Source organism: Salvelinus alpinus, chromosome 2 (assembly GCF_045679555.1).
Source record: "Salvelinus alpinus chromosome 2, SLU_Salpinus.1, whole genome shotgun sequence".
Lineage (NCBI taxonomy): Eukaryota > Metazoa > Chordata > Actinopteri > Salmoniformes > Salmonidae > Salvelinus > Salvelinus alpinus.
This window is the reverse complement of record NC_092087.1, coordinates 98063594-98090530: the sequence shown is the minus strand read 5'-3', so window position 1 is coordinate 98090530 and position 26937 is coordinate 98063594. Positions and strand designations below refer to the sequence as shown.

At 45.3% G+C, this 26937-nt stretch overlaps 1 protein-coding gene across 3 annotated transcripts in view; it reads left to right on the top strand.

The window, feature by feature from the left end:
* The window catches only part of LOC139568366 (protein tweety homolog 3-like), a 71111-nt gene that overhangs the window by 6250 nt on the left and 37924 nt on the right, over positions 1-26937 (top strand). For all 3 annotated transcript variants that reach the window (XM_071390144.1, XM_071390143.1, XM_071390142.1), the window contains exon 2: positions 17782-17981. In XM_071390144.1, the coding sequence (XP_071246245.1) occupies positions 17782-17981 (200 nt within the window). The remainder of the gene's footprint in view (positions 1-17781; positions 17982-26937) is intronic.

Sequence of the window (26937 nt, the reverse complement as noted above, 5' to 3'; positions counted from 1 at the left end):
TTCTCAGTGTTACTGTAGTCTACTGTTCTCCTCTCTGGCATTCTATCAGCAGACATGTCTCAGTGTTACTGTAGTCTACTGTTCTCAGTGTTACTGTAGTCTACTGTTCTCAGTGTTACTGTAGTCTACTGTTCTCCTCTCTGGCATTCTATCAGCAGACATGGCTCAGTGTTACTGTAGTCTACTGTTCTCCTCTCTGGCGTTCTATCAGCAGACATGTCTCAGTGTTACTGTAGTCTACTGTTCTCAGTGTTACTGTAGTCTACTGTTCTCAGTGTTACTGTAGTCTACTGTTCTCAGTGTTACTGTAGTCTACTGTTCTCAGTGTTACTGTAGTCTACTGTTCTCAGTGTTACTGTAGTCTACTGTTCTCCTCTCTGGCGTTCTATCAGCAGACATGTCTCAGTGTTACTGTAGTCTACTGGTCTCAGTGTTACTGTAGTCTACTGTTCTCAGTGTTACTGTAGTCTACTGTTCTCCTCTCTGGCGTTCTATCAGCAGACATGTCTCAGTGTTACTGTAGTCTACTGGTCTCAGTGTTACTGTAGTCTACTGGTCTCAGTGTTACTGTAGTCTACTGGTCTCAGTGTTACTGTAGTCTACTGTTCTCAGTGTTACTGTGGTCTACTGTTCTCAGTGTTACTGTAGTCTACTGTTCTCAGTGTTACTGTAGTCTACTGTTCTCAGTGTTACTGTAGTCTACTGGTCTCAGTGTTACTGTAGTCTACTGTTCTCAGTGTTACTGTAGTCTACTGTTCTCAGTGTTACTGTAGTCTACTGTTCTCCTCTCTGGCGTTCTATCAGCAGACATGTCTCAGTGTTACTGTAGTCTACTGTTCTCAGTGTTACTGTAGTCTACTGTTCTCAGTGTTACTGTAGTCTACTGTTCTCCTCTCTGGCGTTCTATCAGCAGACATGTCTCAGTGTTACTGTAGTCTACTGGTCTCAGTGTTACTGTAGTCTACTGTTCTCAGTGTTACTGTAGTCTACTGTTCTCCTCTCTGGCGTTCTATCAGCAGACATGTCTCAGTGTTACTGTAGTCTACTGGTCTCAGTGTTACTGTAGTCTACTGGTCTCAGTGTTACTGTAGTCTACTGGTCTCAGTGTTACTGTAGTCTACTGTTCTCAGTGTTACTGTGGTCTACTGTTCTCAGTGTTACTGTAGTCTACTGTTCTCAGTGTTACTGTAGTCTACTGGTCTCAGTGTTACTGTAGTCTACTGGTCTCAGTGTTACTGTAGTCTACTGGTCTCAGTGTTACTGTAGTCTACTGGTCTCAGTGTTACTGTGGTCTACTGTTCTCAGTGTTACTGTGGTCTACTGTTCTCAGTGTTACTGTAGTCTACTGTTCTCAGTGTTACTGTAGTCTACTGGTCTCAGTGTTACTGTAGTCTACTGTTCTCAGTGTTACTGTAGTCTACTGTTCTCAGTGTTACTGTAGTCTACTGTTCTCCTCTCTGGCGTTCTATCAGCAGACATGTCTCAGTGTTACTGTAGTCTACTGTTCTCAGTGTTACTGTGGTCTACTGTTCTCAGTGTTACTGTAGTCTACTGTTCTCAGTGTTACTGTAGTCTACTGTTCTCAGTGTTACTGTAGTCTACTGGTCTCAGTGTTACTGTAGTCTACTGTTCTCAGTGTTACTGTAGTCTACTGTTCTCAGTGTTACTGTAGTCTACTGTTCTCCTCTCTGGCGTTCTATCAGCAGACATGTCTCAGTGTTACTGTAGTCTACTGTTCTCAGTGTTACTGTGGTCTACTGTTCTCAGTGTTACTGTAGTCTACTGTTCTCAGTGTTACTGTAGTCTACTGTTCTCAGTGTTACTGTAGTCTACTGTTCTCAGTGTTACTGTAGTCTACTGGTCTCAGTGTTACTGTAGTCTACTGTTCTCAGTGTTACTGTAGTCTACTGTTCTCAGTGTTACTGTAGTCTACTGTTCTCCTCTCTGGCGTTCTATCAGCAGACATGTCTCAGTGTTACTGTAGTCTACTGTTCTCAGTGTTACTGTAGTCTACTGTTCTCAGTGTTACTGTAGTCTACTGTTCTCCTCTCTGGCGTTCTATCAGCAGACATGTCTCAGTGTTACTGTAGTCTACTGTTCTCAGTGTTACTGTGGTCTACTGTTCTCAGTGTTACTGTAGTCTACTGTTCTCAGTGTTACTGTAGTCTACTGTTCTCAGTGTTACTGTAGTCTACTGTTCTCAGTGTTACTGTAGTCTACTGGTCTCAGTGTTACTGTAGTCTACTGTTCTCAGTGTTACTGTAGTCTACTGTTCTCAGTGTTACTGTAGTCTACTGGTCTCAGTGTTACTGTAGTCTACTGTTCTCAGTGTTACTGTAGTCTACTGTTCTCAGTGTTACTGTAGTCTACTGTTCTCAGTGTTACTGTAGTCTACTGGTCTCAGTGTTACTGTAGTCTACTGGTCTCAGTGTTACTGTAGTCTACTGGTCTCAGTGTTACTGTAGTCTACTGGTCTCAGTGTTACTGTAGTCTACTGGTCTCAGTGTTACTGTAGTCTACTGGTCTCAGTGTTACTGTAGTCTACTGTTCTCAGTGTTACTGTGGTCTACTGTTCTCAGTGTTACTGTAGTCTACTGTTCTCAGTGTTACTGTAGTCTACTGGTCTCAGTGTTACTGTAGTCTACTGGTCTCAGTGTTACTGTAGTCTACTGGTCTCAGTGTTACTGTAGTCTACTGTTCTCAGTGTTACTGTGGTCTACTGTTCTCAGTGTTACTGTAGTCTACTGTTCTCAGTGTTACTGTAGTCTACTGTTCTCAGTGTTACTGTAGTCTACTGGTCTCAGTGTTACTGTAGTCTACTGTTCTCAGTGTTACTGTAGTCTACTGTTCTCAGTGTTACTGTAGTCTACTGTTCTCCTCTCTGGCGTTCTATCAGCAGACATGTCTCAGTGTTACTGTAGTCTACTGTTCTCAGTGTTACTGTGGTCTACTGTTCTCAGTGTTACTGTAGTCTACTGTTCTCAGTGTTACTGTAGTCTACTGTTCTCAGTGTTACTGTAGTCTACTGGTCTCAGTGTTACTGTAGTCTACTGTTCTCAGTGTTACTGTAGTCTACTGTTCTCAGTGTTACTGTAGTCTACTGTTCTCCTCTCTGGCGTTCTATCAGCAGACATGTCTCAGTGTTACTGTAGTCTACTGTTCTCAGTGTTACTGTGGTCTACTGTTCTCAGTGTTACTGTAGTCTACTGTTCTCAGTGTTACTGTAGTCTACTGTTCTCAGTGTTACTGTAGTCTACTGTTCTCAGTGTTACTGTAGTCTACTGGTCTCAGTGTTACTGTAGTCTACTGTTCTCAGTGTTACTGTAGTCTACTGTTCTCAGTGTTACTGTAGTCTACTGTTCTCCTCTCTGGCGTTCTATCAGCAGACATGTCTCAGTGTTACTGTAGTCTACTGTTCTCAGTGTTACTGTAGTCTACTGTTCTCAGTGTTACTGTAGTCTACTGTTCTCCTCTCTGGCGTTCTATCAGCAGACATGTCTCAGTGTTACTGTAGTCTACTGTTCTCAGTGTTACTGTGGTCTACTGTTCTCAGTGTTACTGTAGTCTACTGTTCTCAGTGTTACTGTAGTCTACTGTTCTCAGTGTTACTGTAGTCTACTGTTCTCAGTGTTACTGTAGTCTACTGGTCTCAGTGTTACTGTAGTCTACTGTTCTCAGTGTTACTGTAGTCTACTGTTCTCAGTGTTACTGTAGTCTACTGGTCTCAGTGTTACTGTAGTCTACTGTTCTCAGTGTTACTGTAGTCTACTGTTCTCAGTGTTACTGTAGTCTACTGTTCTCAGTGTTACTGTAGTCTACTGGTCTCAGTGTTACTGTAGTCTACTGGTCTCAGTGTTACTGTAGTCTACTGGTCTCAGTGTTACTGTAGTCTACTGGTCTCAGTGTTACTGTAGTCTACTGGTCTCAGTGTTACTGTAGTCTACTGGTCTCAGTGTTACTGTAGTCTACTGTTCTCAGTGTTACTGTAGTCTACTGTTCTCAGTGTTACTGTAGTCTACTGTTCTCAGTGTTACTGTAGTCTACTGGTCTCAGTGTTACTGTAGTCTACTGTTCTCAGTGTTACTGTAGTCTACTGGTCTCAGTGTTACTGTAGTCTACTGGTCTCAGTGTTACTGTAGTCTACTGGTCTCAGTGTTACTGTGGTCTACTGTTCTCAGTGTTACTGTAGTCTACTGGTCTCAGTGTTACTGTAGTCTACTGTTCTCAGTGTTACTGTAGTCTACTGTTCTCAGTGTTACTGTAGTCTACTGGTCTCAGTGTTACTGTAGTCTACTGTTCTCAGTGTTACTGTAGTCTACTGTTCTCAGTGTTACTGTAGTCTACTGTTCTCCTCTCTGGCGTTCTATCAGCAGACATGTCTCAGTGTTACTGTAGTCTACTGTTCTCAGTGTTACTGTAGTCTACTGTTCTCAGTGTTACTGTAGTCTACTGTTCTCCTCTCTGGCGTTCTATCAGCAGACATGTCTCAGTGTTACTGTAGTCTACTGGTCTCAGTGTTACTGTAGTCTACTGTTCTCAGTGTTACTGTAGTCTACTGTTCTCCTCTCTGGCGTTCTATCAGCAGACATGTCTCAGTGTTACTGTAGTCTACTGGTCTCAGTGTTACTGTAGTCTACTGGTCTCAGTGTTACTGTAGTCTACTGGTCTCAGTGTTACTGTAGTCTACTGTTCTCAGTGTTACTGTGGTCTACTGTTCTCAGTGTTACTGTAGTCTACTGTTCTCAGTGTTACTGTAGTCTACTGGTCTCAGTGTTACTGTAGTCTACTGGTCTCAGTGTTACTGTAGTCTACTGGTCTCAGTGTTACTGTAGTCTACTGTTCTCAGTGTTACTGTGGTCTACTGTTCTCAGTGTTACTGTAGTCTACTGTTCTCAGTGTTACTGTAGTCTACTGTTCTCAGTGTTACTGTAGTCTACTGGTCTCAGTGTTACTGTAGTCTACTGTTCTCAGTGTTACTGTAGTCTACTGTTCTCAGTGTTACTGTAGTCTACTGTTCTCCTCTCTGGCGTTCTATCAGCAGACATGTCTCAGTGTTACTGTAGTCTACTGTTCTCAGTGTTACTGTGGTCTACTGTTCTCAGTGTTACTGTAGTCTACTGTTCTCAGTGTTACTGTAGTCTACTGTTCTCAGTGTTACTGTAGTCTACTGGTCTCAGTGTTACTGTAGTCTACTGTTCTCAGTGTTACTGTAGTCTACTGTTCTCAGTGTTACTGTAGTCTACTGTTCTCCTCTCTGGCGTTCTATCAGCAGACATGTCTCAGTGTTACTGTAGTCTACTGTTCTCAGTGTTACTGTGGTCTACTGTTCTCAGTGTTACTGTAGTCTACTGTTCTCAGTGTTACTGTAGTCTACTGTTCTCAGTGTTACTGTAGTCTACTGTTCTCAGTGTTACTGTAGTCTACTGGTCTCAGTGTTACTGTAGTCTACTGTTCTCAGTGTTACTGTAGTCTACTGTTCTCAGTGTTACTGTAGTCTACTGTTCTCCTCTCTGGCGTTCTATCAGCAGACATGTCTCAGTGTTACTGTAGTCTACTGTTCTCAGTGTTACTGTAGTCTACTGTTCTCAGTGTTACTGTAGTCTACTGTTCTCCTCTCTGGCGTTCTATCAGCAGACATGTCTCAGTGTTACTGTAGTCTACTGTTCTCAGTGTTACTGTGGTCTACTGTTCTCAGTGTTACTGTAGTCTACTGTTCTCAGTGTTACTGTAGTCTACTGTTCTCAGTGTTACTGTAGTCTACTGGTCTCAGTGTTACTGTAGTCTACTGTTCTCAGTGTTACTGTGGTCTACTGTTCTCAGTGTTACTGTAGTCTACTGTTCTCAGTGTTACTGTAGTCTACTGGTCTCAGTGTTACTGTAGTCTACTGTTCTCAGTGTTACTGTAGTCTACTGTTCTCAGTGTTACTGTAGTCTACTGTTCTCAGTGTTACTGTAGTCTACTGGTCTCAGTGTTACTGTAGTCTACTGGTCTCAGTGTTACTGTAGTCTACTGGTCTCAGTGTTACTGTAGTCTACTGGTCTCAGTGTTACTGTAGTCTACTGGTCTCAGTGTTACTGTAGTCTACTGGTCTCAGTGTTACTGTAGTCTACTGGTCTCAGTGTTACTGTGGTCTACTGTTCTCAGTGTTACTGTGGTCTACTGTTCTCAGTGTTACTGTAGTCTACTGGTCTCAGTGTTACTGTAGTCTACTGGTCTCAGTGTTACTGTAGTCTACTGTTCTCCTCTCTGGCGTTCTATCAGCAGACATGTCTCAGTGTTACTGTAGTCTACTGTTCTCAGTGTTACTGTGGTCTACTGTTCTCAGTGTTACTGTAGTCTACTGTTCTCAGTGTTACTGTAGTCTACTGTTCTCAGTGTTACTGTAGTCTACTGGTCTCAGTGTTACTGTAGTCTACTGTTCTCAGTGTTACTGTAGTCTACTGTTCTCAGTGTTACTGTAGTCTACTGTTCTCCTCTCTGGCGTTCTATCAGCAGACATGTCTCAGTGTTACTGTAGTCTACTGTTCTCAGTGTTACTGTGGTCTACTGTTCTCAGTGTTACTGTAGTCTACTGTTCTCAGTGTTACTGTAGTCTACTGTTCTCAGTGTTACTGTAGTCTACTGTTCTCAGTGTTACTGTAGTCTACTGGTCTCAGTGTTACTGTAGTCTACTGTTCTCAGTGTTACTGTAGTCTACTGTTCTCAGTGTTACTGTAGTCTACTGTTCTCCTCTCTGGCGTTCTATCAGCAGACATGTCTCAGTGTTACTGTAGTCTACTGTTCTCAGTGTTACTGTAGTCTACTGTTCTCAGTGTTACTGTAGTCTACTGTTCTCCTCTCTGGCGTTCTATCAGCAGACATGTCTCAGTGTTACTGTAGTCTACTGTTCTCAGTGTTACTGTGGTCTACTGTTCTCAGTGTTACTGTAGTCTACTGTTCTCAGTGTTACTGTAGTCTACTGTTCTCAGTGTTACTGTAGTCTACTGTTCTCAGTGTTACTGTAGTCTACTGGTCTCAGTGTTACTGTAGTCTACTGTTCTCAGTGTTACTGTAGTCTACTGTTCTCAGTGTTACTGTAGTCTACTGGTCTCAGTGTTACTGTAGTCTACTGTTCTCAGTGTTACTGTAGTCTACTGTTCTCAGTGTTACTGTAGTCTACTGTTCTCAGTGTTACTGTAGTCTACTGGTCTCAGTGTTACTGTAGTCTACTGGTCTCAGTGTTACTGTAGTCTACTGGTCTCAGTGTTACTGTAGTCTACTGGTCTCAGTGTTACTGTAGTCTACTGGTCTCAGTGTTACTGTAGTCTACTGGTCTCAGTGTTACTGTAGTCTACTGTTCTCAGTGTTACTGTAGTCTACTGTTCTCAGTGTTACTGTAGTCTACTGTTCTCAGTGTTACTGTAGTCTACTGGTCTCAGTGTTACTGTAGTCTACTGTTCTCAGTGTTACTGTAGTCTACTGGTCTCAGTGTTACTGTAGTCTACTGGTCTCAGTGTTACTGTAGTCTACTGGTCTCAGTGTTACTGTAGTCTACTGGTCTCAGTGTTACTGTGGTCTACTGTTCTCAGTGTTACTGTAGTCTACTGGTCTCAGTGTTACTGTAGTCTACTGGTCTCAGTGTTACTGTAGTCTACTGGTCTCAGTGTTACTGTAGTCTACTGGTCTCAGTGTTACTGTAGTCTACTGGTCTCAGTGTTACTGTAGTCTACTGGTCTCAGTGTTACTGTAGTCTACTGGTCTCAGTGTTACTGTAGTCTACTGGTCTCAGTGTTACTGTAGTCTACTGGTCTCAGTGTTACTGTAGTCTACTGTTCTCAGTGTTACTGTAGTCTACTGGTCTCAGTGTTACTGTAGTCTACTGGTCTCAGTGTTACTGTAGTCTACTGGTCTCAGTGTTACTGTAGTCTACTGTTCTCAGTGTTACTGTGGTCTACTGTTCTCAGTGTTACTGTAGTCTACTGTTCTCAGTGTTACTGTAGTCTACTGTTCTCAGTGTTACTGTAGTCTACTGGTCTCAGTGTTACTGTAGTCTACTGGTCTCAGTGTTACTGTAGTCTACTGTTCTCAGTGTTACTGTAGTCTACTGTTCTCAGTGTTACTGTAGTCTACTGGTCTCAGTGTTACTGTAGTCTACTGGTCTCAGTGTTACTGTAGTCTACTGGTCTCAGTGTTACTGTAGTCTACTGGTCTCAGTGTTACTGTAGTCTACTGGTCTCAGTGTTACTGTAGTCTACTGGTCTCAGTGTTACTGTAGTCTACTGGTCTCAGTGTTACTGTAGTCTACTGGTCTCAGTGTTACTGTAGTCTACTGGTCTCAGTGTTACTGTAGTCTACTGGTCTCAGTGTTACTGTAGTCTACTGGTCTCAGTGTTACTGTAGTCTACTGGTCTCTGTGTTACTGTAGTCTACTGGTCTCAGTGTTATTGTAGTCTACTGTTCTCAGTGTTACTGTAGTCTACTTTTCTCTGGTAAAATGCAAGATCGACTTCAAGCAAATGATGAGGAAATGTATCTGGCTCCATTCTTTCTATAATAAACATTAGAAATATGATGGCCGTGCATCGTTTTTTATTCTTCTAGAAAAGGCCTTTTTACATTGTAAGCTCATTTACTTGTGTGGTTGCCCGCCAAATTGCGTTGCACTTCTGTTGACATCTGATGAAAAGGAAGCTGTTTTCTGCCGAAGGTGCTGGTCTGATGTATTTCCTGTGAAGGAAAGCTGTCGTTGCTCTGATGTATTTCCTGTGAAGGACAGCTGTCGTTGCTCTGATGTATTTCCTGTGAAGGAAAGCTGTCGTTGCTCTGATGTGTTTCCTGTGAAGGAAAGCTGTCGTTGCTCTGATCACTCTGTCGAAGCAAAGAAAACACGGTTGACTTTCAATATTAAACTATACAGATGGTTGAGCTCTAACGTGTCCCCTGGGTTTCCTGATGTAAGTCCACAACACAGCTTAAACCACAACATGGGTTGGTTATTTTTCTATACAAAATGTGTGATTTTGAGAGTGAAAACGTGGAAAAACTAAATGGAATCAGGCAAAAAAGATTAGACTGATTTTATAGGGTCCTACATCTGTATGTATGTGTAGTGGGCTATTCAGTATGAGGTCACTGTTGGCCCTGGGGGGAGGGGGGGGTATAGACGCTCAGAGGGAGATGGTGAACAGAGAGAGAAGAGATGAGAGCGGGAGAGAGAGGGAACTGAGGGAAGAAGGGAGGGGTGTTGTCTGTAGTGAAAGAATGCTCTCTCTCTCTCTCTCTCTCTCTCTTTCGCTCAGCTCTAGATGGCTCAGTCTATCTAGTCTGAGAGGCTTTCATGCTTCTCTCTCCAGCTGACACACACACACACACACACACACACACACACACACACACACACACACACACACACACACACACACACACACACACTGAGCCCTCTGTGTTTCTCTGTGATGTGATTGACCACCAGATGATTAGTATGCGGTCGAAGAGAGAAGCTTAAAAACAGGGACACAAAACACACACGCGTGTGTATGTGTAGTCACACTGCTCTGTATCCACAACGCTGGTTTACTCATCGACAACGGCTGGGTCCGGAACGCTGACTGGTGGAATTCTGTGGGAATACCGGAATGTTCTTGAAGAGCTGTAATCCCAAGGTTCTTTAAGGCAGTGGAAATGTGTGTGTGTGTGTGTGTGTGTGTGTGTGTGTGTGTGTGTGTGTGTGTGTGTGTGTGTGTGTGTGTGTGTGTGTGTGTGTGTGTGTGTGTGTGTGTGTGTGTGGAAACACAGAGTCAGCTGAAAGAACAGCAGTGGAACAGCTGTTGAACATTACAGAGGAGACATGACTACAGCTCTATGCCCAGGAGCATGATGGGAAAGACAGACTGGTCCTGAGGGGGGCACAATCTGCACATGTTAGTGTTTTCCCAAGCACTTAACACCTGATTCCACTAATCAACTCATCAATAAACCTTTGATTAGTGGAATCATACGTGTAGTGAAATGGCAAAAACAATAATGTACCTTTTTGGATCCCCAGGACTAGTATCAAGAAACACTGGTCTATAGGCAGTAGGGAGAGATAGAACCACAGTGATCCCTCCCTCTACATACCTCTATGACTCTGGCATTAGACAGAGACAGAACCACAGTGATCCCTCCCTCTACATACCTCTATGACTCTGACATTAGGCAGAGACAGAACCACAGTGATCCCTCCCTCTACATACCTCTATGACTCTGGCATTAGGCAGATACAGAACCACAGTGATCCCTCCCTCTACATACCTCTATGACTCTGGCATTAGACAGAGCCAGTACCACAGTGATCCCTCCCTCTACATACCTCTATGACTCTGGCATTAGGCAGAGACAGAACCACAGTGATCCCTCCCTCTACATACCTCTATGACTCTGGCATTAGACAGAGACAGAACCACAGTGATCCCTCCCTCTACACACCTCTATGACTGGCATTAGGCAGAGACAGACCACAGTGATCCCTCCCTCTACATACCTCTATGACTCTGGCATTAGACAGAGACAGAACCACAGTGATCCCTCCCTCTACATACCTCTATGACTCTGGCATTAGACAGAGACAGAACCACAGTGATCCCTCCCTCTACATACCTCTATGACTCTGGCATTAGACAGAGCCAGACCACAGTGATCCCTCCCTCTACATACCTCTATGACTGGCATTAGGCAGAGACAGACCACAGGGATCCCTCCCTCTACATACCTCTATGACTCTGGCATTAGACAGAGCCAGAACCACAGTGATCCCTCCCTCTACATACCTCTATGACTCTGGCATTAGACAGAGCCAGAACCACAGTGATCCCTCCCTCTACATACCTCTATGACTCTGGCATTAGACAGAGCCAGACCACAGTGATCCCTCCCTCTACATACCTCTATGACTCTGGCATTAGACAGAGCCAGAACCACAGTGATCCCTCCCTCTACATACCTCTATGACTCTGACATTAGACAGAGACAGACCACAGTGAGGTGGTGCCACGGTTTAACTTGGGAATCCACTGTCATTAGAGAGATAGTGGGTTGTCTGTCCTGACCTCTCTCTGTACAACAGGGTCAGATCAGTGGAGTAGATCTGATCTATCCTGTCGGGGCGCACACACACACACACACACACACACACACTCTGCCAGGCGGAAAGTAGATCTGTGTTCTTTGGTGTCTATCTCTCCCCTCCCCCATCGTACCTCGCCTCCTTTGAACCACTAATTGCTATACCACACACACACACAAAGAGAGAGAGCAGTAACTAATTGATCTCTGTGTAATCCTCTCAGTGAGTTTGGACGACAGTGTTTAGATCCAGTTAGACAGTATCCGACATCACAGCTGATACTGAGCAGCGTTTCTCTCTCTGCTCCTGACGAGGTCAACAACATGTCGGTGGAGGTTCTCTTCTGTTGATCCAGGAAGTGTGGAGGAGTTAAGACGAAGTGTCCAAAAGAGGAAGTCACGGGCCATCTTTCCAGTTCCTCTGGAAACCGGATGCATCCGGTTGTCGCGGTAACCCGCAGAGGGTTCCCAGATACCATACACCAAGACCTTAAAACTGGTCCCAGATACCATACACCAAGACCTTAAAACTGGTCCCAGATACCATACACCAAGACCTTAAAACTGGTCCCAGATACCATACACCAAGACCTTAGAACTGGTCCCAGATACCATACACCAAGACCTTAAAACTGGTCCCAGATACCATACACCAAGACCTTAAAACTGGTCCCAGATACCATACACCAAGACCTTAGAACTGGTCCCAGATACCATACACCAAGACCTTAAAACTGGTCCCAGATACCATACACCAAGACCTTAAAACTGGTCCCAGATACCATACACCAAGACCTTAAAACTGGTCCCAGATACCATACACCAAGACCTTAAAACTGGTCCCAGATACCATACACCAATACCTTAAAACTGGTCCCAGATACCATACACCAAGACCTTAAAACTGGTCCCAGATACCATACACCAAGACCTTAAAACTGGTCCCAGATACCATACACCAAGACCTTAGAACTGGTCCCAGATACCATACACCAAGACCTTAAAACTGGTCCCAGATACCATACACCAAGACCTTAGAACTGGTCCCAGATACCATACACCAAGACCTTAAAACTGGTCCCAGATACCATACACCAAGACCTTAAAACTGGTCCCAGATACCATACACCAAGACCTTAAAACTGGTCCCAGATACCATACACCAAGACCTTAAAACTGGTCCCAGATACCATACACCAAGACCTTAAAACTGGTCCCAGATACCATACACCAAGACCTTAAAACTGGTCCCAGATCTGTGCTACCGTGAGGTGATGCACTTACCTATGTCACACCCTGCATCGCAGTGCTTGATGCGTCACTACAGACCCGGGTTCGATCTCAGGCTGTGTCACAACCGGCCGTGACCGGGAGTCCCATAGGGTGACGCACAATTGTCTCAGCGTCGCCCGGGTTAGGGGAGGGTTTGGCCAAGGGGTTTTTTCTTAGCTCATCGCGCTCTAGCGACTCCTTGTGGCGGGCCGGGCACCTGCAGGCTGACTTCGGTCGTCAGTTGAACAGTGTTTCCTCCGACACATTGGTGCAGCTGGTTCCCGGGTTAAGCGGGCCGGTGTTAAGGAGCGCGGTTTGGCAGGTCATGTTTCGGAGGACACATGACTCGACCTTCGCCTCCCGAACCCGTTGGGGAGTTGCAGCGATGAGACAAGATTGTAATTGGATGACGAAATCAGGAAGAAAAAGTGTGATAAAAAAATGGATCTCTCTCTACTTTGCTCCGTTCATCTTTCCCTCGATCCTGATTAGTCTCCCAGTCCCTGCCGCTGAAAAACATCCTCTAGGAAGAGTCTCAGTGGCTCCAAACTTCTTCTATTTAAGAATGATGGAGACCACTGTGTTCTTGGGGACCTTCAATGCTGCAGAAATATTTTGGTACCATTCTCCAGATCTGTGCCTCAACATAATCCTGTCTTGTAGCTTTACTGACAATTCCTTCGACCTCATGACTTGGTTTTTGCTCTGACATACACGGTCAACTGTGGGACCTTATATAGACAGGTGTGTGCCTTTCCAAATCATGTCCAATCAATTGAATTACTACAATCAAGTTGTAGAAACATCTCAAGGATGATCAATGGAAACAGGATGCACCAGAGCTCAATTTCGAGTCTCATAGCAAAGGGTCTGAATACTTATGTAAAAAATCATGTATTTCTGTTTTTTATTTTTCATAAATTTGCAAACATTTCTAAAAACCTGTTTTTGCTTTGTCATTATGGGGGATTGTGTGTATATTGCTGAGAATATATATATATATATATTTCGTTTTTTAAATCCATTTTAGAATATGGCTGTAACGTAATAAACTGTGGAAAAAGTCAAGGGGTCTGAATACTTTCCGAAGGCGCTGTATATTATTATATTATGCTGGGGTTGGAATTGAACCCTGATTTGACCTGACAGGATGGAATGGACACTATACACTGCTACAGTATAGCCAGGGGAAAGGGACCTGGGCTGTGGTTTGGAATCGATCCTTGTGGTCCATTTAACAATAATAAGTTAATTTCTCTTCTCTTCTGTCACACTCTGGTTTCATATCAGTGACTGTCTGTTCTGTAGGGTAGGACTGTCTCCTCTGTTCCCATGGTAGTACTCTCCTCTGTTCCCATGGTAGTACTCTCCTCTGTTCCCATGGTAGTACTGTCTCCTCTGTTCCCATGGTAGTACTGTCTCCTCTGTTCCCATGGTAGTACTGTCTCCTCTCCTCTGTGAGGGCTTTAAACTGTATAACTGATCAATGCACCATCATACCAGGTCATGAAATGCTTTACAAACACAAGAGAGATGGATGAAGAAGATATTTGGCTACTAAAGTGCCGTTTCTTACCGTTCTCTACAGCTTCTGTCCAAAATGAGATCCTGTGAAATGGCGTCAACACATACTGGAGGAGCTACTGGTTAGCTACAGTAGCTAGCCTAGCTAACAAACTAGCTATGTCGGTTGCGGCGCTCATGGAGGAGCTACTGGTTAGCTACAGTAGCTAGCCTAGCTAACAAACTAGCCATGTCTGTCACGGCGCTCATGGAGGAGCTACTGGCTAGCTACAGTGGTTAGCTACAGTAGCTAGCCTAGCTAACAAACTAGCCATGTCTGTCGCAACGCTCATGGGAGAAGCTACTGGTTAGCTACAGTGGCTACCTTAGCTAACAAACTAGCTATGTCTGTCGCAACGCTCATGGAGAAGCTACTGGTTAGCTACAGTGGTTAGCTACAGTGGCTACCTTAGCTAACGAACTAGCTATATCGGTCGCGGCGCTCACGACCAGAATGACACATTGATGAAGCACCGAAGGCACATCCTATTTCTGTTTTGAAAAGTGAGGAAGAGGCGGAGTTGGATCGTTTTTTTTTTTCGTACTTTAAAGTCGACATTTTGTTTATTGACCCTTATTTGACTGAGAACACATTCTCATTTCCAGCAACAACCTGGGGAAGAGGAGAGGAGGGGGGACGAATGAGCCAATTGGAAGCTAGGGATGATTAGGTGGCCATGATGGTATGAGGGCCAGGTTGGAAATGTAGCGAGGACACCGGGGTTAACAGCCCTGCTGTTGGGATGAGTACCACGGGAGAGTCTCTGGTTCTGTCTCCATCTCTGGATATCAACTCTGGACACAGACATGGATGGAAGTAGAGGAAGGAGTTGTTTGTACATTCCATAAGGATGCTTTCTGTTGAGGAGCAGAAGTGTCCCACTTCTATACGTTCTGTTGAGATGGTGACATTGTTCAGTTGGATATGTCGTTATGTCCAGGGAAGCCCTACGGTCTGATGTAGTGACTTACTGAGGTCATTGTAGCTACCGCTAGTCGCTAGCTGTACACCGTGTAAAGCAGGGATTATTCAAGCCTTACCCTCGGTGGTCCGAAGTACTGCTGGTTTTCTGTTCTACCTGATAATCCCAATGCTCAGCCACCTGGGGCTGTTGTGTGAAGATGGTATCTCTTCACCTGTAGCACAATTCCTTTGGAACTTGTTTTAGATTGTATCAGCAGCTGCAGAATTCCTGTACACTATTCCGGAACCTACAGACATTGTCCCGGCGTGTTCTAGAGCAGAATGCTTTTCCATGTGTATCCTGGAGGACAGGAGACTCAAGCTTTCAGAGCAGACATATCCAGCTGTGTGTTATATCATGTCACAGATAAAGACCATCAACCAAATATAGTTTTATGTCACATGCTTTGTCAACAACCTACTCACAGGTCAAACCTTTGGCAGCCCCTCTCCTCTTTCTTTCTCTCTTTCCTTCCCTTTCATCTTCTGCCAGACATGCATCATTCTCCCACCCCCCTCCTGCCCTCTCTCATCTGGTTCTCTCTTTCTCTCTTTTTTGAGTCAGACAAACACCTCTCTCTGTCTCTTTCTCTTTCTCTCTCTCTGTCTCTTTCTCTCTCTCTTTCTCTCTTTCTCTCAAACACCTCTCTCTGTCTCTCTCTCTTTCTCTCTCTCTGTCTCTTTCTCTCTCTCTTTCTCTCAAACACCTCTCTCTCTGTTAGAAATCAGAGTGTGTGTGATCTGTGTGTTGGATCTGACACACACTGTTCCCCGAACTTCTGCTTCCGTTACCCAGGAGTGAGTGTGTGTTGTTAGCTCCAGTACCACTTGCCGTGCGGTAGCAGAGAGAACAGTCTATGACTCGAGTGGCTGGAGTTTTTGGCAATTTCAGAGGAAGGCCCCTTAAAAATTGCCCCCCTCACCTCTATTTTTACGATGCTGTGTATCAATGGCTACAGAATGTAGCCTATTCTTTCATAATAAAAGTGTCTGGTATGGTCATAAAAAATAAAAAAAACAAGATCAGGGGTAAAATATCCCTGGACTGTCCATATTTTACATGTTCAACGACATCAAGTCAACCAGGATGTAGTTATTTGTTCCAGAAGAGAGAGAATGGAACCCACGCGACACAGTAGGCCTGTATGTGTGCTGACGGCAGCGGCCCTAAACGATACGCATATCTGACACACGCTACCCCAAAGCGGCCCTGACCGATACACATATCTGACACACGCTACCCCAAAGCGGCCCTGACCGATACACATATCCGACACACGCTACCCCAAAGCGGCCCTGACCGATACACATATCTGACACACGCTACCCCAAAGCGGCCCTGACCGATACACATATCTGACACACGCTACCCCAAAGCGGCCCTGACCGATACACATATCTGACACACGCTACCCCAAAGCGGCCCTGACCGATACACATATCTGACACACGCTACCCCAAAGCGGCCCTGACCGATACACATATCTGACACACGCTACCCCAAAGCGGCCCTGACCGATACACATATCTGACACACGCTACCCCAAAGCGGCCCTGACCGATACACATATCTGACACACGCTACCCCAAAGCGGCCCTGACCGATACATCACCCCACGATTAACATTTTGACAGTTGATTCATAACCTTAGGTTCACTAGAAACCTTCAGATGTCCTCTTTTATATAATATATATATATATATAGAGACAGTTGAAATCGGAAGTTTACATACACTTTAGCCAAATACATTTAAACTCAGTTTTTCACAATCCCTGACATTTAATCCTAGTAAAAATGTATTGTATTCGTTTTGATAGACTACAGTTTAGGTGTATTAGTTTTGATAGACTACAGTAGACTTCAGCCTTGGAAGGAGGGCGAGAGGTAGGATGATTTTGAGTGAGAGGGAGGATGATTTTGGGCGAGAGGGAGGATGATTTTGGGAGAGAGGGAGGATGATTTTGGGCGAGAGGGAGGATGATTTTGGGCGAGAGGGAGGATGATTTTGGAAGAGAGGGAGGATGATTTTGTGCGAGAGGGAGGGTGATTTTGGGGCATGACGGAGGATGATTTTGGGCGAGAGGGAGGATGATTTTGAGCGAGCGGTAGGATGATTTTGGGGCATGAGGGAGGATGATTTTGATACCTGGCTCTGGTCCTCATTGACTCGACTGCCCCTGCATGGAGAGAAGGAGAACTGCAGGTTTATTAGTGAACGTTTCTAAATCACGAGGCTAATTTGAATTTTCTGTTGCGCAGGAAAATGATCCGCGACAAAATGAAGATCTGACGTCTGTATGTACAATGTTTAGCTCTACACGAGATTCTACTGTAGGAGTTAGTGATGGGGGGCGGGGGGGGGGGGTTTCATTTGAGGCCGCTTTGTGTTAAGTTACAATCAACTTCCTCTTCTCTTCCTGTACCCTACAATGCTCATTGTGACATCATATGCTCTTTCCTCCCTTTCCCGCCTCTTGTGTTTCTGTCAAAATGGTCCACAGAAAAGGGGAGCAACCCGCTGGGCAGACGTCAGTTCAACGTCTGGTTTTTGATTTACATTTGGTTGAGTTGTCCACTAGCGTGAATTCAATAATGTGTTGGAACCTGAAGTCAGTTGATTTAGGTTAAAAGGTGAGAGCGAAAAACAGACAAACATTCCCCAGATTCCATTACGTTGATGACTTTCTGCTAATCCAATCAGTTTTCCCACGTTAATTCAACGTCATCACATTTTAGGATTTTTGTTGTTGTTGAAATGACGTGGAAGCAACGTAGATTCAACCAGTTTGTGTCCAGTTGGCAAGGCTTGTTTCTGTACAGGGCCAAAATAGGATTATTGACTTGTCATTTTAGGATCCAGGTGGTTGTGATGTCATATCCTGTCTCTCTCTCCCCAGTCGGTGCTGTTGCTAGGCGGAATAGCGTTGGTGTGTCTGGCTCTGGACCTCCTCTTCCTCCTCTTCTACTCTTTCTGGCTGTGCTGCCGCCGACGCAAGAACCATGACGACACACACTCTCACTCACACACACACCAGCCCCCCAACCCTGACTGCTGCTGTACCGCCTGGTGTGTCATCATCGCCACGCTCGTCTGCAGGTTAGTGGTAACACACACACACACACACACACACACACACACACACACACACACACACACACACACACACGTAGGGCTACACGGATACACACACCGACACACACACACACACACACACACACACACACACACACACACACACACACACACACACACACACACACACGTAGGGCTACACGGATACACACACCGATGCACACACAGACACATGTACACACTCAGGGAGGGAGGGAGATTAGACACTGAGTGTACAAAACATTAAGAACACCTGGTCTTTCCATGACAGACTAACCATGTGAATCCAGGTGAAAGGGGGTGGTGCAACTCAATATTAGGAAGGTGTTCTTAATGATTTGTCCACACTGGGAGAAATGGGAGAACTGGGAGACCTGGGAGAACTGGGGAACCTGGGAGAACTGGGGGACCTGGGAGAACTGGGGGACCTGGGAGACCTGGGAGAACTGGGGAACCTGGGAGAACTGGGAGACCTGGGAGAACTGGGGAACCTGGGAGAACTGGGAGACCTGGGAGACCTGGGAGACCTGGGAGACCTGGGAGACCTGGGAGAACTGGGGGACCTGGGAGAACTGGGGGACCTGGGAGAACTGGGGGACCTGGGAGACCTGGGGGACCTGAGAGAACTGGGAGAACTGGGGGACCTGGGAGAACTGGGAGAACTGGGGGACCTGGGAGACCTGGGAGAACTGGGGGACCTGGGAGAACTGGGGGACCTGGGAGAACTGGGAGAACTGGGGGACCTGGGAGAACTGGGAGACCTGGGAAAACTGGGAGACCTGGGAGAACTGGGGGACCTGGGAGACCTGGGAGAACTGGGGGACCTGGGAGAACTGGGGGACCTGGGAGAACTGGGAGACCTGGGGGACCTGAGAGAACTGGGAGAACTGGGGGACCTGGGAGAACTGGGGGACCTGGGAGACCTAGGAGAACTGGGGGACCTGGGGGACCTGGGGAACCTGGTAGACCTGGGAGAACTGGGAGAACTGGGCCAGTTTCAGTAGCACAGTTGGAAGCTTAATACTGCTGAACTGTTACAGTATACTGTAAGGTAATCAGTTCTGTATTTTGGGGAAAATCCCTGGAATTTCAGTGTTTATAGAACAGTTTCTACACCAAGGTCATTGACCCTGTAACCATAGTAACAGGGCCAGGAGGGGAGAGAGAGAAAGAGAGAGAGAGAGAGAGAGTCCCTGCAGTGACTTGTTTAGGCTCTCTCTCTCTCTGTCTTTCTCTCTCACTCTCCCTCAGATAAACAAGTGTATTCTGTCTGTTCCGTGTGAAGCAGTGTGATGTCAGATTAGCCCAGTGTTTCTGAAATAGATTATTTAGGTCATATTGGACCCTTTGGCTGGCTGGGGTACACACACACACACACACACACACACACACACACACACACACACACACACACACACACACACACACACACACACACACACACACACACACACACACACACACACACACACACACACACACACACACACACACACACACTTGCATCTCCCTTGGCAAACACTGCACTCTGCTTCTCTCTCTCTCTCTACCATTCTGTCTCTGTTCTCTCTGGTCTAGAAAGGTTGCCATGGAGACAGCAGCAGATTTGATGCAGATGGCATATTCATGATATAGTGAACAGACAGGGAGCATGGTAGCGATGTGTTTAGCAGGTTTAAATATTTGATGATTAACTGTTTATATTTGATGTTAAATATTTGATATTGAGCTCTTTCTCTCCTATCACTCTCTCTCCGGCTGTATGTCTGTCTGGCTGTATGTCTCTCTGACTGTATGTCTCTCCGGCTGAATGTCTGTATGGCTGTATGTCTCTCTGACTGTATGTCTCTCTGACTCTATGTCTCTCTGACTGTATGTCTCTCTGACTGTATGTCTCTCTGACTGTATGTCTCTCTGGCTGTATGTCTGTCTGGCTGTATGTCTCTCTGACTGTATGTCTCTCTGACTGTATGTCTCTCTGACTGTATGTCTCTCTGGCTGTATGTCTCTCTGACTGTATGTCTCTGGCGGTATGTCTCTCTGACTGTATGTCTCTCTGACTGTATGTCTCTCTGGCTGTATGTCTCTCTGACTGTATGTCTCTCTGACTGTATGTCTCTCTGGCTGTATGTCTCTCTGACTGTATGTCTCTGGCGGTATGTCTCTCTGACTGTATGTCTCTCTGACTGTATGTCTCTCTGACTGTATGTCTCTCTGGCTGTATGTCTCTCTGGCTGTATGTCTCTCTGACTGTATGTCTCTGGCGGTATGTCTCTCTGACTGTATGTCTCTCTGACTGTATGTCTCTGGCTGTATGTCTCTCTGACTGTATGTCTCTCTGGCTGTATGTCTCTCTGACTGTATGTCTCTCTGGCTGTATGTCTCTCTGGCTGTGTCTCTCTGACTGTATGTCTCTCTGACTGTATGTCTCTCTGACTGTATGTCTCTCTGACTGTATGTCTCTCTGGCTGTATGTCTCTCTGACTGTATGTCTCTCTGACTGTATGTCTCTGGATGCATGTCTCTTTGACTGTATGTCTCTCTGGCTTTGTCTCTCTGACTGTATGTCTCTCTGGCTGTATGTCTCTCTGACTGTATGTCTCTCTGACTGTATGTCTCTCTGACTGTATGTCTCTCTGACTGTATGTCTCTCTGGCTGTATGTCTCTCTGGCGGTATGTCTCTCTGGCTGTATGTGTAGTTCTTCCGTTATTTGTTATTTTTAGTTGGTTGTCATGGGAGTTGTTTGCCAGGGCTTTCTGGGCCGATGTGACCAATCACATGGAATCACTGTCATTGGAAGACAGGATAGATTGACTCTGTACGTCTCTATAGGACTATGACTGTAACTGTCCATGGGCTAACTAATTATATGTCGGGCTTGACATTAGCTTTTTAACTTTCGTACAAGTAGGACAGATTCTTTACTTGTTCAAAAGCTTAAGTCACTTGTCCAGTCACTTGTAACACAATGTTTACATCATTGTATGATGCAAGAAACCACTTTACAAAATATAATGCATGACTATTTTTTTTACTATATAGAATCAGACAAAAATGTAGGCTACCCTCAGCCTATAGGCTTCAATATGCAAAAAAAGCCTGTCTCAAAATACAACACTGCCCCTTTAAGGCTCTCCTAGAGGATCTCCTAGAGGGTCTCCTAGAGGGTCTCCTAGAGGGTCTCCTAGACTACAGGGTCTCCTGGACTAGAGGGTCTCCTAGAAGGTCTCCTAGAGGGTCTCCTAGAGGGTCTCCTAGACTAGAGGGTTTCCTGGACTAGAGGGTCTCCTAGACTAGAGGGTCTCCTAGACTAGAGGGTCTCCTAGAAGGTCTCCTAGAGGGTCTCCTGGACTAGAGGGTCTCCTAGAGGGTCTCCTAGAGGGTCTCCTAGACTAGAGGGTCTCCTAGACTAGAGGGTCTCCTGGACTAGAGGGTCTCCTAGAGGGTCTCCTAGAGGGTTTCCTGGACTAGAGGGTCTCCTAGAGGGTCTCCTGGACTAGAGGGTCTCCTAGACTGGAGGGTCTCCTAGAGGGTCTCCTAGACTGGAGGGTCTCCTAGACTGGAGGGTCTCCTAGAGGGTCTCCTGGACTAGAGGGTCTCCTAGAGGGTCTCCTATACTAGAGGGTCTCCTAGAGGTTCTCCTAGAGGGTCTCCTAGACTGGAGGGTCTCCTAGACTGGAGGGTCTCCTAGAGGGTCTCCTGGACTAGAGGGTCTCCTAGAGGGTCTCCTAGACTAGAGGGTATCCTAGATTAGAGGGTCTCCTAGAAGGTCTCCTGGACTAGAGGGTATCCTAGAGGGTCTCCTAGACTAGAGGGTATCCTAGAGGGTCTCCTAGACTAGAGGGTATCCTAGAGGGTTTCCTAGAGGGTCTCCTAGGCTAGAGGGTCTCCTGGACTAGAGGGTCTCCTAGAGGGTTTCCTGGACTAGAGGGTCTCCTAGAGGGTCTCCTAGACTAGAGGGTCTCCTAGAGGGTCTCCTAGACTAGAGGGTCTCCTAGAGGGTCTCCTAGAGGGTCTCATGGACTAGAGGGTCTCCTAGAGGGTCTTCTAGAGGGTCTCCTAGACTAGAGGGTCTCCTAGAGAGTCTCCTGGACTAGAGGGTCTCCTAGAGGGTCTCCTGGTTTGTAGCCTATAAAATATTGCAACATTACAATTACAACCAAATACTTTTCATGTCTTTATAAAATAATTCCAGGGTTTGAAATGAAGGATGCCCTGTCATCCCTAGGATGATTAAAAAACATGTCTTTGGTTCAAAACAGACTCTGGGATGACAGTTCTGGGATGACAGTTCTGGGATGAAAGTTCTGGGATGACAGATACACATGTCATACAACCAATGTACATTCAAAATAAAACAATAAGCAATGAGGCTGATGCAACAGATCAGACCGTAGTAGCTTGAAATGTTGATAAAGCTGTTTTTCTTCGTATTATAAGATCAGCAATGCGCACGTGGCTGTGCACTGTGGGCTGTTGGCTGTGGGCTGTGCACTGTGGGCTGTTGGCTGTGGGCTGTGGGCTGTTGGCTGTGGGCTGTGCACTGTGGACTGTGGGCTGTGCACTGTGGACTGTGGGCTGTGGGCTGTGCACTGTGGGCTGTGGGCTGTGCACTGTGGGCTGTGCACTGTGGACTGTGGGCTGTGGGCTGTGCACTGTGGACTGTGGGCTGTGCGCTGTGGACTGTGGGCTGTGGGCAAATGTCCCAAAATGCAATTAGCGGGAAAACACCGTTCTCAAAGCGCACCGGAACACATGAGCGGTTTCATGTGGCAGAGATGGAAAATATCCGTTGGAAATTAAGAAAGGCTAGGTCTAAAGATGCTTCAACTAGCATGGGTTACTAATATGACTAGGATTATCAACAACTAGCATGGACTGCTAATATGACTAGGATTATCAACAACTAGCATGGGATGCTAATATGACTAGGATTATCAACAACTAGCATGGGTTACTAATATGACTAGGATTATCAACAACTAGCATGGACTGCTAATATGACTAGGATTATCAACAACTAGCATGGGATGCTAATATGACTAGGATTATCAACAACTAGCATGGGTTACTAATATAACTAGGATTATAAACAACTAGCATGGGTTACTAATATGACTAGGATTATCAACAACTAGCATGGGTTACTAATATAACTAGGATTATCAACAACTAGCATGGGTTACTAGTATGACTAGGATTATCAACAACTAGCATGGGTTGCTAATATAACTAGGATTATCAACAACTAGCATGGGTTACTAATATATCTAGGATTATCAACAACTAGCATGGGTTACTAGTATGACTAGGATTATCAACAACTAGCATGGGTTACTAATATAACTAGGATTATCAACAACTAGCATGGGATGCTAATATGACTAGGATTTAAGCCTTTGGCTGCTGGACAACAAAATAACTTTGATTTGAAAACCAATAGAACATGCGAAACATGCTGGTTTCCATGGCAATGTTTCTGAAATCATCCCTTCAACATTGTTATGGTCGTATTTTGGCTAGGCTACTTTGAGACAAGGTAAGACACGTCCAGGTTTTAAACAATTACTTTTATGGTTAAATAGTTTCAAAATGTTGACCGCCTCCGCTCAGATTCAAGGTGGGTGACGTGTGGTGCTCAACAGGCCTTGTCCTTCACTCTCTGGTCTTCTGACCAATTGATCTGAATGAGCCGAGTGTCGAGCATGTCGACAGAATCAAGCCTTTAGATGTTAATGTGAATTATCCTTCATTATGTTTGTCAAACATGACTGGCGTTTAGCCTGTATTTATGTCATGAACCGTCTCATTCAAGTTTGGCTCCATTTCCTGGCGCCTCATCAGTGTTGGGTTGGACATGAGGCTGTAGGCAAACCATCTTCACTTTGACATGTAGGCTTTTTTATTTACGTACATGGAAAAATATATTTCAATATTATTCCAATGTTGGCCTCTAATCCAATTTTGATCAGACTAATTGTTTGATATTGTGATTTATTTTGTTTTTATTTAGATTTATTTATAATGCCTTCTTTAATAAAAACATTTTTTTTCGGGATCAGTGTCCCCCCCACGGGACGGTTGAGCTAACGAAGGCTAATGCGATTAGCATGAGGTTGTAAGTAAGAAGAAAATTTCCCAGGACGTAGACATGTCTGATATTGACAGAAAGCTTAAATTCTTGTTAATCTAACTGCACTGTCCAATTTACAGTAGCTATTACAGTGAAAGAAAACCATGCTATTGTTTGAACATGAACATGAAAAGTTATAAATAAACAAATTAGGCACATTTGGGCAGTCTTGATAAACATTTATTTACAGAATTGCAATGGTTCATTGGATCATTGTCTTAAACTTTGCACATACACTGAAGCCAAAATCGACACTGTTGCCAAAATCTAAATTGCACTGGAATAATACATTATGGCCTTTCTCTTGCATTTCAAAGATGATGGTACAAAAAAATACAAAAGAACGCTTGTTTTTTTCTTTTGTATTATCTTATACCAGATCTAATGTGTTATATTCTCCTACATTCCTTTCACATTTCCACAAACTTCAAAGTGTTTCCTTTCTAATGGTACCAAGAATATGCATATCCTTGCTTCAGGGCCTGAGCTACAGGCAGATAGATTTGGGAATGTCAATTTAGGCGAAAATTGATAAAAAGAGGCCGATCGTTAAGAGGTTGTTTCCTCCCCTTCATCTACACTGATTGAAGTGGATTTAACAGGTGACATCAATAAGGAGTCATAGCTTTCACCTGGATTCACCTGGTCAGTCTGTCATGTTCCCGGTGTTTTATAAACTCAGTGTAAACATGTACACACACACTACGTACACTTACAGACACACTCCTCTCTCCTCGTACACTTACATACACACTCCTCTGTCCTCGTACACTTACATACACACTCCTCTGTCCTCGTACACTTACATACACACTCCTCTGTCCTCGTACACTTACATACACACTCCTCTGTCCTCGTACACTTACATACACACTCCTCTGTCCTCGTACACTTACATACACACTCCTCTGTCCTCGTACACTTACATACACACTCCTCTGTCCTCGTACACTTACATACACTCTCCTCTGTCCTCGTACACTTACATACACACTCCTCTGTCCTCGTACACTTACATACACACTCCTCTGTCCACGTACACTTACATACACACTCCTCTGTCCACGTACACTTACATACACACTACTCTGTCCTCGTACACTTACATATACACTCCTCTGTCCTCGTACACTTACATACACACTCCTCTGTCCTCGTACACTTACATACACACTCCTCTGTCCTCGTACACTTACATACACACTCCTCTGTCCTCGTACACTTACATACACACTCCTCTGTCCTCGTACACTTACATACACACTCCTCTGTCCTCGTACACTTACATACACACTCCTCTGTCCACGTACACTTACATACACACTCCTCTGTCCTCGTACACTTACATACACACTCCTCTGTCCTCGTACACTTACATACACACTCCTCTGTCCTCGTACACTTACATACACACTCCTCTGTCCTCGTACACTTACATACACACTACTCTGTCACTGTTTCTGAGGCAGCAGTGGCACTGACCTCACAGACTGAGAGAACACGCTTTACCTATATCCTTCTCTCTCTCTCTAGCTCTCACGCTCTCTCTCTCACTCGCTCTCTCGCTCTCTCTCACGCTCTCTCTCTCTAGCACGCTCTCTCTCTCTCTCTCTCTCTCTCTCTCTCTCTCTCTCTCTCTCTCTCTCTCTCTCTCTCTCTCTCTCTCTCTCTCTCTCTCTCTCTCTCTCTCTCTCTCTCTCTCTCCATGTATCTCTCTCTCCCCATCTCTCCTCTCTCTCTCTCTCTAAGCGGATGGAGGAAGTCATTAAATCCTCTGGTAGAAGGAGGCATTAGAACAGTGAGAATAAACAGAGTGAGAGCGAGAGCTTAAGAGAGAAAGACAGAGGGAGAGAATTTGTTTGATTCTCCCTCCCCCTTCCTTCCCCTTCCTCCCCCTTCCTTCCATTATCTAGCATACACATTGTTTCCTCCCTCCCTAACCCCCAACCCTCCCTCCCTCCCACCCTCCCTCCCTCCCTCCCTCCATCCATCCATCTCTGTGGTATAACAATATGAGGTCCATCGTAGAACTCTGGTTAAACCACAGAGCTCTTTCAATGTGTGGACACACCCAAACACACACAGATACACACCCAGGGTTTAACAGGGGGTAGAGGGGGTGGAGGGAGTAGAGGAGGTAGAGGGGGTAGAGGAGGTGGAGGGGGTAGAGGGGGTAGTGTAGTTAATGGAGTAGAATAACGTGCTATAATGATGGTTCTAAATGTGTGTGGACAGTTAGCCTGTAGAAGACATTATTACAGAGACAAACAGAGGACTGGATGGTCCATGTAGAGGGGGTAGAGGAGGTAGAGGGGGTAGAGGAGGTAGATGGGATAGAGGAGGTAGAGGGGGTAGAGGAGGTAGATGGGATAGAGGAGGTAGAGGGGGTAGAGGAGGTAGAGGGGGTAGTGTAGTTAATGGAGTAGAATAACGTGCTATAATGATGGTTCTAAATGTGTGTGGACAGTCAGCCTGTAGAAGACATTATTACAGAGACAAACAGAGGACTGGATAGTCCATGTAGAGGGGGTAGAGGAGGTAGAGGGGGTAGAGGAGGTAGAGGGGGTAGTGTAGTTAATGGAGTAGAATAACGTGCTATAATGATGGTTCTAAATGTGTGTGGACAGTCAGCCTGTAGAAGACATTATTACAGAGACAAACAGAGGACTGGATGGTCCATGTGAGTGAGGCTGTTGTTTAGAGAGAGGGGGGAGAAGGGGGGCAGCGTGAGAAGAGAGGGGCATGGGATGGAGGGAGAGAGGGGTGTGTGTGTGTGTGTGTGTGTGTGTGTGTGTGTGTGTGTGTG